General features: G+C 45.7%; 1 protein-coding gene across 1 annotated transcript; it reads left to right on the top strand.

Annotated features, from left to right (window-relative positions):
* The first annotated feature begins 5285 nt into the window (after positions 1 to 5285).
* LOC4345810 (abscisic acid 8'-hydroxylase 2-like) lies at positions 5286 to 10835 on the top strand. The gene is made up of 9 exons (NM_001422595.1): positions 5286 to 5779; positions 5917 to 6238; positions 6438 to 6590; positions 6676 to 6948; positions 7064 to 7153; positions 7737 to 7815; positions 9336 to 9442; positions 10044 to 10162; positions 10276 to 10835. The coding sequence occupies exons 1-9, from the start codon at positions 5535 to 5537 to the stop codon at positions 10418 to 10420; spliced, it is 1533 nt and encodes a 510-aa protein (NP_001409524.1). The 5' UTR covers positions 5286 to 5534; the 3' UTR covers positions 10421 to 10835.
* The last annotated feature ends 1247 nt before the right edge of the window (positions 10836 to 12082 follow it).

The following is a 12082-nucleotide window of genomic DNA, read 5'->3' as shown; positions in this document are numbered from 1 at the left end:
CTGCTTTGGCATGTTAAAAAAAGCAATTAGGCAAACAAAGCTAATCCATTTTTTAGGACAGAATATTTTCTAAAACATTAGATGGAATAGCTGGTTGCTACATGACTTAAACCATGTTGATTTGTTCATAATACTCTGACTTGTTTCTCTGTTCATACAACACAAAGCATAATCTTTCATAGCTGAACTTGCATTTCATACTCAGAGTAATGTACTTATGGAAAATCATACCTTATATCTACTGAACGGCGTTGGTGATGGGCTGTGCGCGCTGACGACAGGATTGAGAGAGGAGGTGCTAGGATAAGACGGTGGGCGAGGAGCAGCCGATCCGTCTCAGTCGTCGAGGATCCCCCGCGCCGACCGGGATCCCTCCGCAGCCCCACCGACCAAGATCACTTCACCGCGCCGCCACCCACCACGATGCTCCACATCACGATGCCGGCCAGCCTGTGGAGCCGCCCTTCCCTGCACCGGTGGGATAAGAAACCTCCTCCTCTGCGCCGTCCCGGTGGCTAGGATCCGCCCCACTGAGCTCCGCCTGCGCCGCCGCCACCCTCCCTCCCTGGCTGTGACCAAACCCTGCGCCACCGCCCCCCTCCCTCCCTGACCAAACCACTAGGTCGCCCGCATAAAGCATTCAATCATTCTTGTGTTCGAGAATTGAAAGGAAAACTAAAAGTAAAACATCATCAGCATGAAAGCTCCTTGCAGCGTAGTGGTTAAGCTAGAATTATGGTTAGTCACAAGTCATGGGTTCGACCCCCAAGTGCTGCAGCATTTTTTTTAGAAAAAAGAGTTCACATGGGCTGCACAGATTCACACATGGGCTGCACAAATTCACGGACTGCACAAATTTGGGCTGCGAAAAAAAAGTTCACATGGGCTGCACAGATTGACACATGGGCTGCACAAATTCACGTGGACTGCACAAAGCATCTGCTGGCCCGAAAACGCACCTGTGCTGCATATACAATGTGGGGTCCAATAACAATCTGGATAGCCACGTATACAATGTGGGGTCCAGTGACAACCTAGATAGCCACATATGCAAGGTGGGACCAACAGCAGAATAGAGATTTACTTACAACTAACGAAATATATTTCAGCATATTGTATTAATAAAGGAGCGTCATAAGTGTGTTACATGAATGGTGCGCACCATTTTGTGACGAAATTATCTATTGTTTTATGACACCATTTTAAATTTCGTCATGGAGTTTCGATGTCTACCCTCCGCCATGAGTGATCCATGACGAAACATGAAATTTCGTCATAGATATGTTGTATTCAATGACGAAATTATACAACGTCATGAGCAAAACGTCATAGATGGACGATTTCCTACTAGTGGCAGCGAGGCATTGGTGGCAGTGCCAGAGCCGTGGGGACGGAGGAGGGCGGTGAGCCGGCGTTGGTAGCAGGGGCATAGCGAGCTTGTGGTGGCAGATCCTGCGGCGAGTAGTTGCTGGAGACGAGGAATACGACGGGCCGAGAGCATCTCGTCTTCGATGGCTCGAGGAGGGAGGTGAGGGAGGAGGCCGGCCGGGGGGCCTCGTCGGCGCCGTTGACGCCTTCCAGCCAGCCGGCGAGGTCGGGCGACGGCGCGCTGGGGTGGCGACGACGGTGGCGGAGGCGGCGCAGAATGCGCTTGCGCTGAGGAGCGGCGGTGTGAGGGGGAATCGGGAGAGGAGAGGTTTTGTAGGGTTTGGTTGCCTGCACGAATCTTAAAGCAATCGGGTGGTCTAAAATTTATAAGATTCCTAAGGGGGTTTTCTGTCAAATGATTTATAGACAGTCTCGTTATATGCCTACAAAATATTTCATACATGGATATAAGTATTAGGTGTAAATATGTACCCACGAACTATTGTATTCATTTAGAGAATGGAACTTTAAAGCATATAGAATATTCGTGGCAGTTACAAAAGGATAATATGAAGCGGGAGATCAAGATAAAAGCATGTATTAGGAGCTTAGATATGGTTTAGACCCTTTTGGAGAAAGAAAAAGTACGAAATATACCCTGAACTCAAAAACCAGATATTTTACACCCTAAAGTATATAAACCGGACAAATACCCCCCCCCCTAACATAATTTGAAGTGGTTTCGATCCTACGTGGCAGTCCAGTCAGCAATTTTTTTATTAAAAAATAGGTGGGGCCAGCATGTCATACTCTCCCTCTCTCTACCTCTTTCCCCTCTCACCTTTCTCTATCTACTCTATCATCCTCTCTCTCTCTCACTGAGCAGAGCAGGGAGGAGCAGATGGATCCTTGCCGGCAGCCTCCAACGGGCGGCGTTGGACAGCGACGGGCAGAGGAGCTCCCTATCCCCTCTCTCTATCTCGCGGTTGGGGGCAACGGGCGAGGGGTTGAAGGTAGCTGGGGGAGGCAGGCACGGTGGCAAAGGTGGCAGCCACGGCAGTGACCACCTCCCATGCCTCGCATTGGCGGCCTCGAGCAACAACGAAAACCTTCAATTGGCATCATCCGCCTGACAACAACGACGACGACGACCTTCGATTACGACGGGGACAGGGAGATCTGGAGGTGAACAGGCGGTGGGCGGGCGGACGGTCGGCGAGGACAGGCAGTGTGCGGGGACGGGCGATGGGCGGCGGCGCAGGGACATGCGGTGGCGAGCGGGGGGACGATGGGCAGTGGGCAGGTGGTCGGTTGGCGCCGACGCACGGCGGTGTTGCCGGAATCAACCATTGGAGGGTGGGAAGGGAGGGAGATCTGAGGTGCCAGAGCTAGTTCGCGCGCGCGCGCCAGCAACGTTGCTGGCGCGCGCGGCCCCTCACCACGCCAAGCCTTCCTTTTTCTATTTTTGGCAATTTTTTTTGCTTTTTTTTCCGGTTTTTTCTGATTACATTTTCTAATCTTTAGCCCACATATTTTTTTCAAAATGTTTTGAGTTGAAAGTTTTTAAATCTCTAGTTAAAAATTTTCAAATCTGATTTGAAAGTTTTCAAATCTCGAGTTGAAAAGTTTTCAAATCTCGAGTTGAAAAGTTTTCAAATCTCGAGTTGAAAAGTTTTCAAATATGAGTTGAAAGTTTTTAAAAGTGGGTTGAAAGTTTTCAAATCTTGAGTTGAAAAGTTTTCAAATTTGAGTTGAAAGTTTTCAAATCTGGGTTGAAAGTTTTTCAAATTTGAGATGATAACTTGAAAGTTTTCATAATTTGATTTGAAAAATTTAAATTTCAAGTTGAAAGTTTTCAAAATTTTGAAAATTTGACTTCAGATATAGATTTCTTTTTAATTTGTTAGTTAAAAAATTTCATGAAAAAAAATCCTAACTACTATCGTTATTATCTCAAACTATAATTATCTAAGAGATTAAGACTAATAGAATTAGTCTAACTACCCGAAAAACAGCGCCAGGGACGCGCACCTGCCTCTCCGCCACGGCTGCCGCCTCCGGTCGCCATCCGCCTCTTTGCCGCTTGCCGTTTGCCTTCTTGATGGTGAGCATGGCGAGGGACCATGGCACCACTCCACCTCACCGGCGTTCACCTCCGCAGCGTCGACTTCGCTGCCGCTGCTGTGTTTTTCACAAGGCCGGGGAGAAGAGAGAGAGAGGATAGGGAAAGAGGTAGAGAGAGGTGAGGGGGAGAGATCTGATAAGTGGCCCCCTTGATTTTAATTATTTTTTTTCTGACTAGACCGCCACGTAAGATGAAACCAGTTCTAGATTGCGGTAGGGGGTTATTCGTCTGGTTTAAAAAGTTCGAGGTATAAAATGTCTAGTTTTGTGTTTCAGAGAGGTAATTCGGTTGACCATGATAGTTCGGCGCGGGGGGGGTGGGAGGGGGGGTAATTCGTATTTTTTCCTATATCCAAAAAGTTTTCTTAAACATAAAACTTCTATCGATCACAATTTCATTTTAAAATATGTCTAGAAATTGTTAAACAAGAACAAATACTCCAATATTTGCTAGATTGGGTATAGGCCCGTTGATGCATTCATCGAATTATTGGGAATTCCATCTCAAAACTCACAAAATCTTATATAAAACATTGCAAAAAAAAAACACTTCTATTGCAAAAATCTTGCAGATAAATTTTCTTTTTCCAATGATGCAGCTTATATTTATCACTTAAAAAAGTCATCTCCTGTGCCGTGGCTCCATTTGCTCCCTTTTATTTATTTCCCCCCATCCCGGTTATAGATCAAATCCATTTGACCATTAAAAGAAGCCAAAATAATCAAGCAGTACCAGATCACACAAGGCATCTAGAAAGAAAGAAGAAAAAAAACGATATTTTTTTTAAAAGAATCAGGAAAAATATATCCAGGAACCATGGTACAAACTACTGAAACTGTTGTGCAAACTTCTTGATCTTTTGGGATATTTCTAATTTAGGTTTTTTTTTGTTGAATTAACTGAACAGTGGACACCTTTTTTTTCAAAAAAAATCTTTGACCAAATGAGAATAGTTTAAAAGAAATGAAGAGAGCTGTGACAAAAGAGAGTACCGTCTTCATGCGGAAGAAATGGCATTAGAGGTTATACAAGTGGCAAGTAAAAATGGTCTAAACTTTATGGCAGGCTAGTAAAAAATAGTAATATAAACAACAACAGTCTAAGCAAAATTTAACTAAGGATTACAACAATCCATAATGATGTAGTACCAATCAAGCTGTCAGAGAGATCTCAGGCTCTGATGCTATGTTGAATCTCAATCCCCAAATCAATGCCTGTCCATGGGCCAAATCCCAGGGAATTCGTGCAAGCCCCGCTGAGCTGCACATGACTAGGACCCTATTTGAAAGATTAGCCCAGAACTAATTTTGAGAGCTAATATTTAGTAATGAATTGGTAGGCTAAACATTAGTCTAGGTTGGTATGTTTGGATCTATGGGCTAATTCAAGGCTAAAAGGTAGAGAGAGAGTAGAAAGAGAGGAGAGAGAAGGAGAGAGAGAGCTGCTTTTTGATGGTCCCCACACAAAATTAGCCCCATTAGCACTTCTTAGAGAGGCTAATATTTTGAGAGGGGCTAATTCATATTAGCTCAAAATTAGACAACCTGTTTGGATTCTTGAGAGCTAATTTAAGGCTAAAAGGTAAGAGCTAAACATTAGCCCATGGAAACAAACAGGGCCAGGAATCTTCTAATCTCCCTTTCATGTGTCCCTCCTTTTTTTCTCCCTATCCCCAAAGATTTCACATTTTCTAATGAGCATCATGCCGTCCATGAGCTCTGTTTTTTATCCTAACACCCCTCTGCAGCCGTGCTCACCCTCTATAAATACCCCATACAGGTGTCTTCCAATAGCACCACCATTTGGAAGAATCCTCCCCAAGATTGCTCGATCCCCTCGTGTCCCTCTCTCCCAACAACACTGCGCCACAGACACAAATCACACTCAGATACGAAAGATAAGTACAGAGAGAGAGAGAGGGCACGGATTATACACTGCACACAAGCATATATATATATATATCGATTAGCCATCCGTGCTGATCTGAAGAGTATCATCGGTAGAGAGTTTTACAGAGTTGTTTGGACAAGGAGACACACACATGGCTTTCTTGCTCTTCTTTGTCTTTGTGACAGCTGCAGTGCTGTGCTTCGTCGTCCCGGCGTTCTTGCTGCTCTGCACGAGCGTGCAGAGGAGGAGAGATGTTGGACAGGGTGGAGGGCGAGATTGGCAGAAGAAGAAGAAGCTCAGGCTTCCTCCGGGATCCATGGGCTGGCCGTACGTCGGCGAGACGCTCCAGCTCTACTCCCAGGACCCCAACGTCTTCTTCGCCTCCAAGCAGAAGAGGTAACTAGGCAATTCCTCCGTCTCATAATATAAAAAGTTTTAGCTTATATAGTCAGATATATAATTTAAAAATTGATGGCGAATGTGCTTAATATGTTGTCGTCCTCGTTGATGGTTGTGTTATTTTTGGGTGTAAGGTACGGCGAGATATTCAAGACGAATCTGCTGGGGTGCCCGTGCGTGATGCTGGCGAGCCCGGAGGCGGCGAGGTTCGTGCTGGTGTCGCAGGCGAGGCTGTTCAAGCCGACGTACCCGCCGAGCAAGGAGCGGATGATCGGGCCGTCGGCGCTCTTCTTCCACCAGGGCGAGTACCACCTCCGCCTCCGCCGCCTCGTCCAGGCCGCCCTCGCCCCGGACTCCCTCCGCGCCCTCGTCCCGGACGTCGACGCCGCCGTCGCCGCCACGCTCGCCGCCTGGTCCGGCGGCCACGTCGCCAGCACCTTCCACGCCATGAAGAAGGTGAGCGCACGCACACGCACACGCAGTTGCCGCCAGTTGCCACAGACCAGGGGTCGATCGGCTCGGCGTCACGCGACACGAGTGAAGCTAAGTGACGTGTGGGGCGCGCGCGCGTCCCGGACGTGTTTGTTGTTATGCGCGCGCGGCGTGTACGTAATGCGTGACCGGTGTTCGTGTTCTCTCTCTCTTTTGTATCCAGCTCTCGTTCGACGTCGGCGTCGTGACCATCTTCGGCGGCCGGCTCGGCCGCCGGCACAGGGAGGAGCTGAGGACGAACTACTCCGTCGTGGAGAGAGGCTACAACTGCTTCCCCAACCGCTTCCCGGGGACGCTCTACCACAAGGCGATCCAGGTATACGCACGCGCGCACCCGCAAATCTCTGTCGAATTCGACATTGATCATCATGCAAATTAAACGGCATGCGTTGCGCATGCAGGCGAGGAAGCGGCTGCGCGCGATCCTGAGCGAGATCGTGGCGGAGCGGCGGGCGCGCGGCGGCGGCGGCGGCGGCGGCGGCGACGACCTCCTCGGCGGCCTCATGCGGTCGCGCGACGACGGCACCGCCGGCGCGGTGGCGCTGCTCACCGACGACCAGATCGCCGACAACGTCGTCGGCGTGCTGTTCGCGGCGCAGGACACCACCGCCAGCGTCCTCACCTGGATCCTCAAGTACCTCCACGACTCGCCGAAGCTTCTCGAAGCCGTCAAGGTAAACGCAACGATAATTAACCAGAGTTTAAGTACTCGATCACGATCGAGCGAGAACGATGGTGAGCTAACCACCGATGCTTTTTTTTTCCGTCGTGTCGATCGCGCGCGCGCAGGCGGAGCAGATGGCGATCTACGTGGCCAACGAGGGCGGGAAGCGGCCGCTGACGTGGACGCAGACGAGGAGCATGACACTCACGCATCAGGTACAAGCATGCCTCTTTGTTGTTTTTACTCCCGTTTTATTGTTACAAGGAAGACGAATATGCACCTATTGCTGCATCACACATCACGGAAAAGAATGGCTTTAGTTTAGTTTGGAGATTAGCTAGCATTTTGTGTTTGGAAGTATATGTTTGGCTGTGTATATCTACTGTATATCTATATGTGTGGATATATATAGAGAGACTTAATTATTATTCTTATTTGGTTTAGAAATGAGGTGGGATGAGTTAGACTTATCCTTATTTTTTTAATGGGATAATCCAATTATCTGTTTGGCATGAGAGATGGAGTGATCTTATTTTTCTTAGGGAAGGAGGGGGTGGCCCACATATCAATAACAGAGAGAAAGTGAGTTAGATTGGTCCACCAAATTTTGAGATATGAAATTGATCCGAATCTTAGGGAAATATTCCTTTTGGGAATCAATCCATCACATCTATTTCTAAACAAACATCCTGAAAAATGGATTTGCCCCAACCTAGCCTATATCAATTGAACCAAACACATGCCAAAAGTTCAGTAGCACTGTGCTCATTTGTGCCACTTTGTTTCCATTCGATGCAGGTTATACTGGAGAGCTTGAGGATGGCGAGCATAATCTCCTTCACGTTCAGAGAGGCAGTCGCCGACGTGGAGTACAAAGGTAAGCACGTGTTCAACATGGATTGGGAGTCAGTGTACACTGTACTGGAGTCACTGAACAAAAGCTAGCAGTAGCAGCTTGCATTTTGCAGTACGTTAGCCAGTTGTACCACCAGCTGGATCATATATATGGATCATGCATGTACAGTTCCTCCCATTGCACCTCGATGTGGTCCTAATAATATGGACTCCAAATTAAAGTCACCTTGAGAAAATATCGTACAAGATTAAACAATAAGAAAAAAAATGGAACCTCGGATAAGGCCATGGAAATAAATAAATGGGTTTAAAAATGGATAATATCGAGGTGTCTACACATATATATCATGGATCATAAGTCAACCTTGCATTCATGAGATCAATGTTAAGGAACATACACATCTTCAAGCATATCTAGTGGCCAAAAATGATCGAAATCTATCATACCTTTTGGGAATAATTGTTGATTTATTGTGCCAGTCAATCTCCTTTTTTCACATACTATAGATAAAAATCCTAGCATATGCATATATAGGATATTTTTATGCGCAATATTGTAGAACATATTTCCCATTAATTGTTTGATCTATCAAAGTTTGGAGGTTCCTAGGACTAGCTAGAAAAGGTGTAAACCGTTTTGGGAGGGTTAATGCTTAGCAACCTCACCAAATGCTAGTAATTAACTCCAACCGTTTTGGGAGGGTTAATGTTTATCATGGGAGGGTTAATGTTTTCTTTAAAAAAATATTGTGGTCTTCTGTAATAAGACTGATAACCAACTGCATGCATGCTCCCCCTTGAAGAGAGGTGTTCAGTAAATTTCAATCGAAATAGGGGCAACAGACAAATTCATATTTTGTAGCAAAGATAAAGATATACTGTAAATAAAAAAATTAAAATTAAGGAACATAAACTACATGATGAGTAACGTCATATCCACCTCAGCATAATCATGCTGCTCCGAACAAGTGGCTTGATTATTTCTCATGCATATAAGCCACATGGCAATAAAGAGGGATGCATTTTAATTTGTTTAGGCACAGTTAATTGTCGTCTCCAGTGTTGTATGAACAGCAGAGCACCCTATTTCAGCTTCCTTGTGTGATATGATATACTGACATGAGATGGTGTATTTTTCGCCATAAAAGGGGGCAAAACATCCATGTCCTCTCGTTCCGATTAATATCTGAATCATCAGCATCACAACGGGCGGTCCAGATGCATCCTTAGCTGCTCCTGTTCCCGGCCGGCACCGGTAGCTAGCGACCGATTCACTCCATTTTCGAGTGGCAGCGTAGCTGCAGAAATGAATTGAGATTGGGAAAGCAATTGAGGTGGTTCTGGGAACATTTATTATGTCGTATAATAGAAGCGGCATAATAATTAGGAACATTAATTATGTAGAGTAGCACTCAGTGTTTAATTTGCAAAGTGGTATCTTTCGACAAGTTAAAGTCGCATATATATATTTTCGTCACTGAATTCAATTTCGAGTGAGACTGAACGACGTTTGTGTCGATCTGTTTTGTGGTGTTTTGTCAGGTTTCCTGATTCCAAAGGGGTGGAAGGTGATGCCTCTGTTCAGGAACATCCATCACAACCCGGACTACTTCCAGGATCCACAAAAGTTTGATCCTTCTAGATTCAAGGTAATGGGTCCTATTCCTTACTCCTAAGCTACTGCTCACTGACCCTTGAATATGGATTGCATCAGACTAAAGTAAACTATTAGCGGCATTAAGTACACACGAAGACTTTTAGGACATCCCATCAGAAGAGTGGTAGTAGCACAGTTGCAAATCCTCACACACGCTCAAAATTCAGACTCTGGTCTCGCTTACGAGACATGCAGCAAAGTCAAAGGAAGCAATTACTGGCTGCTTACCATCTTCGTTCACACTCATTGTTGACTCTTTTGCGTAGACTCATTAAACCAGATCACTAATTTAACATCAGTTTAATTCCCCGGCCAGGCCTGCACTAGCTTGGGCGTACTTAACGACGACATCTCTGAATTTTGCCGGCCGCTTCAGTAAGCAGGTGGCAGCTAATTAAGTGTTGTGCATGCACGCGGCCAAGTCCAAACCAAACACTAGCTAGAGTACAAAGGTTAATTTAGGCTCACTAAGATACAATCTCTCGAGCATTAGCAGCCGGAGATTAGGCCGCGAATCTTTTGGACTTTGGTTGGACCGAGAGTGACTCATCCTTCAGTGTACGTGCGTGCGTGACGCGTGGCTGTGCGTGCAGGTGGCGCCGCGTCCAAGCACGTTCCTGCCGTTCGGGAGCGGCGTGCACGCGTGCCCGGGCAACGAGCTGGCCAAGCTGGAGATGCTCGTCCTCGTCCACCGCCTCGTCACCGCCTACAGGTAAGTGATACGGCGTACGTGAAAACCACCGTGTTTTCCACGGCTTTTGCCGGTGGCGATCGACAGTGTGACGGACGGCGTACGAGCGGATGATGTTGTTGTTGTTGTTGCAGGTGGGAGATCGTCGGGGCGAGCGACGAGGTGGAGTACAGCCCGTTCCCGGTGCCGAGGGGCGGGCTCAACGCCAAGCTGTGGAAGCAGGAGGCGGAGGAGGACATGTACATGGCCATGGGCACCATCACAGCAGCAGGTGCTTGACACGTACTACTGCTGATGGTGGCTGATGTGTCCTTGGTTTCTTTTCGTCGCCGTGTGTGTGGATGCAATGGTCGATCGATCGATCTCTCCTGTAATCCTCGGATAAAGCAAAGGCCATGGGAGGGATGAGATGATCGTGTAGCAAAATCTCTCTTCACTTTTTCGTGTGTGTGTGTTGGGTTGGATAATGGTGGTCCATGGATATCGTTCGATGATCGATGATGATGATGCTAAACCTAGTCTTGGTGTGCCTAGTGTAGCACTAGGAGTAGTAGTTTATCAATTGCTTAGCTGTTAGCTAGCATCGCTTTGCATTGGGTTAATACAGCTAGCTGTCAAGCTTATAAGTAATTAAGCTCTCTAATCAGGGTTTTAAATCTCCTGTTTGAGAAGTTTGAGAAGGATTCTCTCATGTACAATTTAGCCGCTATAACTTCATTTAGCCTGGCTATAACTGTTTGAGAAGCTAACCGCTAAATGTCTTAGCCTGCTACTTAAAAACATTGCTCTTTATTGCAACTGCAAACTCGAGCATGTGTCATGCATGAACATGGCAGTTGTGATGTCACTTCTGAGTTCTCTGACTGTAACACCAGTATCAGCGACATTGAAATGCTGCCACATGCCAGAAGTCTGTGGCTATCAGGGTATGCATCATCGATCGATCACACCAGTGATATATCTGTGTACTTTTCTAAAGCTGATTGTTACTCCCTGGTCCCATTTTAACTGCAATCATGAGTTTCCGCGTTCAATTTTAATCGTCCGTCTTTTTTAAATTGTTTTTATAATTAGTTTTTTTTATAAAATGACAAAACATGATCGAATAGTACTCCACTTGTGACTTATGTTTTCAATTTTTTTAAAAAAACAATTTAAATAAAACGGACGATCAAAACTGAACGCGAAAAACTATAGCTGCACTTGAAATGGGACCGAGGGAGTAGTACTTTCACCTTCACCTTGGATAAAAAATAATTTGGTGATCACAGGGCTGGCCTCTTCTTTTAAGGAGATCTCTTTAAGTTTTCTGAAAGAAATCGAAGAATCTGTGTAATAATATCAGGTTGATCTCTAGACATCATAGATAATCGCGCATGATCTTAAGTCCAAAACAAAAGCTTGCATTATCCATACTTGTCGCCACAACGGCATGCCACTTATTACAGCCGATGTGACCACTACACCAACCATATGGATCAACCACTGCAAGACTGATCGCCAGCTTGTCACTAGTAAAAAAAACAATAGTAAAATTATTTAGATAACAAAAATGGATTGAAAAAACAACCGTAATAATTTGTACCATAGAATGTACATGTTAGCAGTTTTTTTAGACAGTTCTGTGTTTGAATATGAAGTGAATTTGTTTATCTTTTCTCATCAATTAAGCTTTTGAGTTAAACTGTATATAAACCTCAACATAATATCAGAACAACTCAATATAGTATCAGACAGAAATCTCGAGTTCAAATCCTTGCTGAAGCGTAATTAAATAAAAGTTGTACACCACTTCTATTCCACGCTTGAGACTTGACGGAGCCTCACGTGAGGAGAAGTGTTAAAATATAAAGTGAATTTGCTTACCTTTCTTTATCAGCTTAAAATTTTAAGCTAAATCGGTCCATTTGTGCAACTCAATATTCTTCGATGCGTGGTGGA

This window comes from Oryza sativa, chromosome 8 (genome assembly GCF_034140825.1).
Source record: "Oryza sativa Japonica Group chromosome 8, ASM3414082v1".
NCBI lineage: Eukaryota > Viridiplantae > Streptophyta > Magnoliopsida > Poales > Poaceae > Oryza > Oryza sativa.
Note: the sequence above shows the minus strand (reverse complement) of the source record. Positions and strands in the feature narration are given on the sequence as shown.

What these genes read in the sequence shown, in the direction of transcription:
- LOC4345810 (NM_001422595.1), top strand. Translation starts at nt 5,535, where the DNA reads ATGGCTTTCTTGCTCTTCTTTGTCTTTGTGACAGCTGCAGTGCTGTGC. An exon ending in CCTTCCACGCCATGAAGAAG is followed by an intron (nt 6,239 to 6,437) that starts GTGAGCGCACGC and finishes TTTTGTATCCAG; the next exon opens with CTCTCGTTCGACGTCGGCGT. An exon ending in TCTACCACAAGGCGATCCAG is followed by an intron (nt 6,591 to 6,675) that starts GTATACGCACGC and finishes TTGCGCATGCAG; the next exon opens with GCGAGGAAGCGGCTGCGCGC.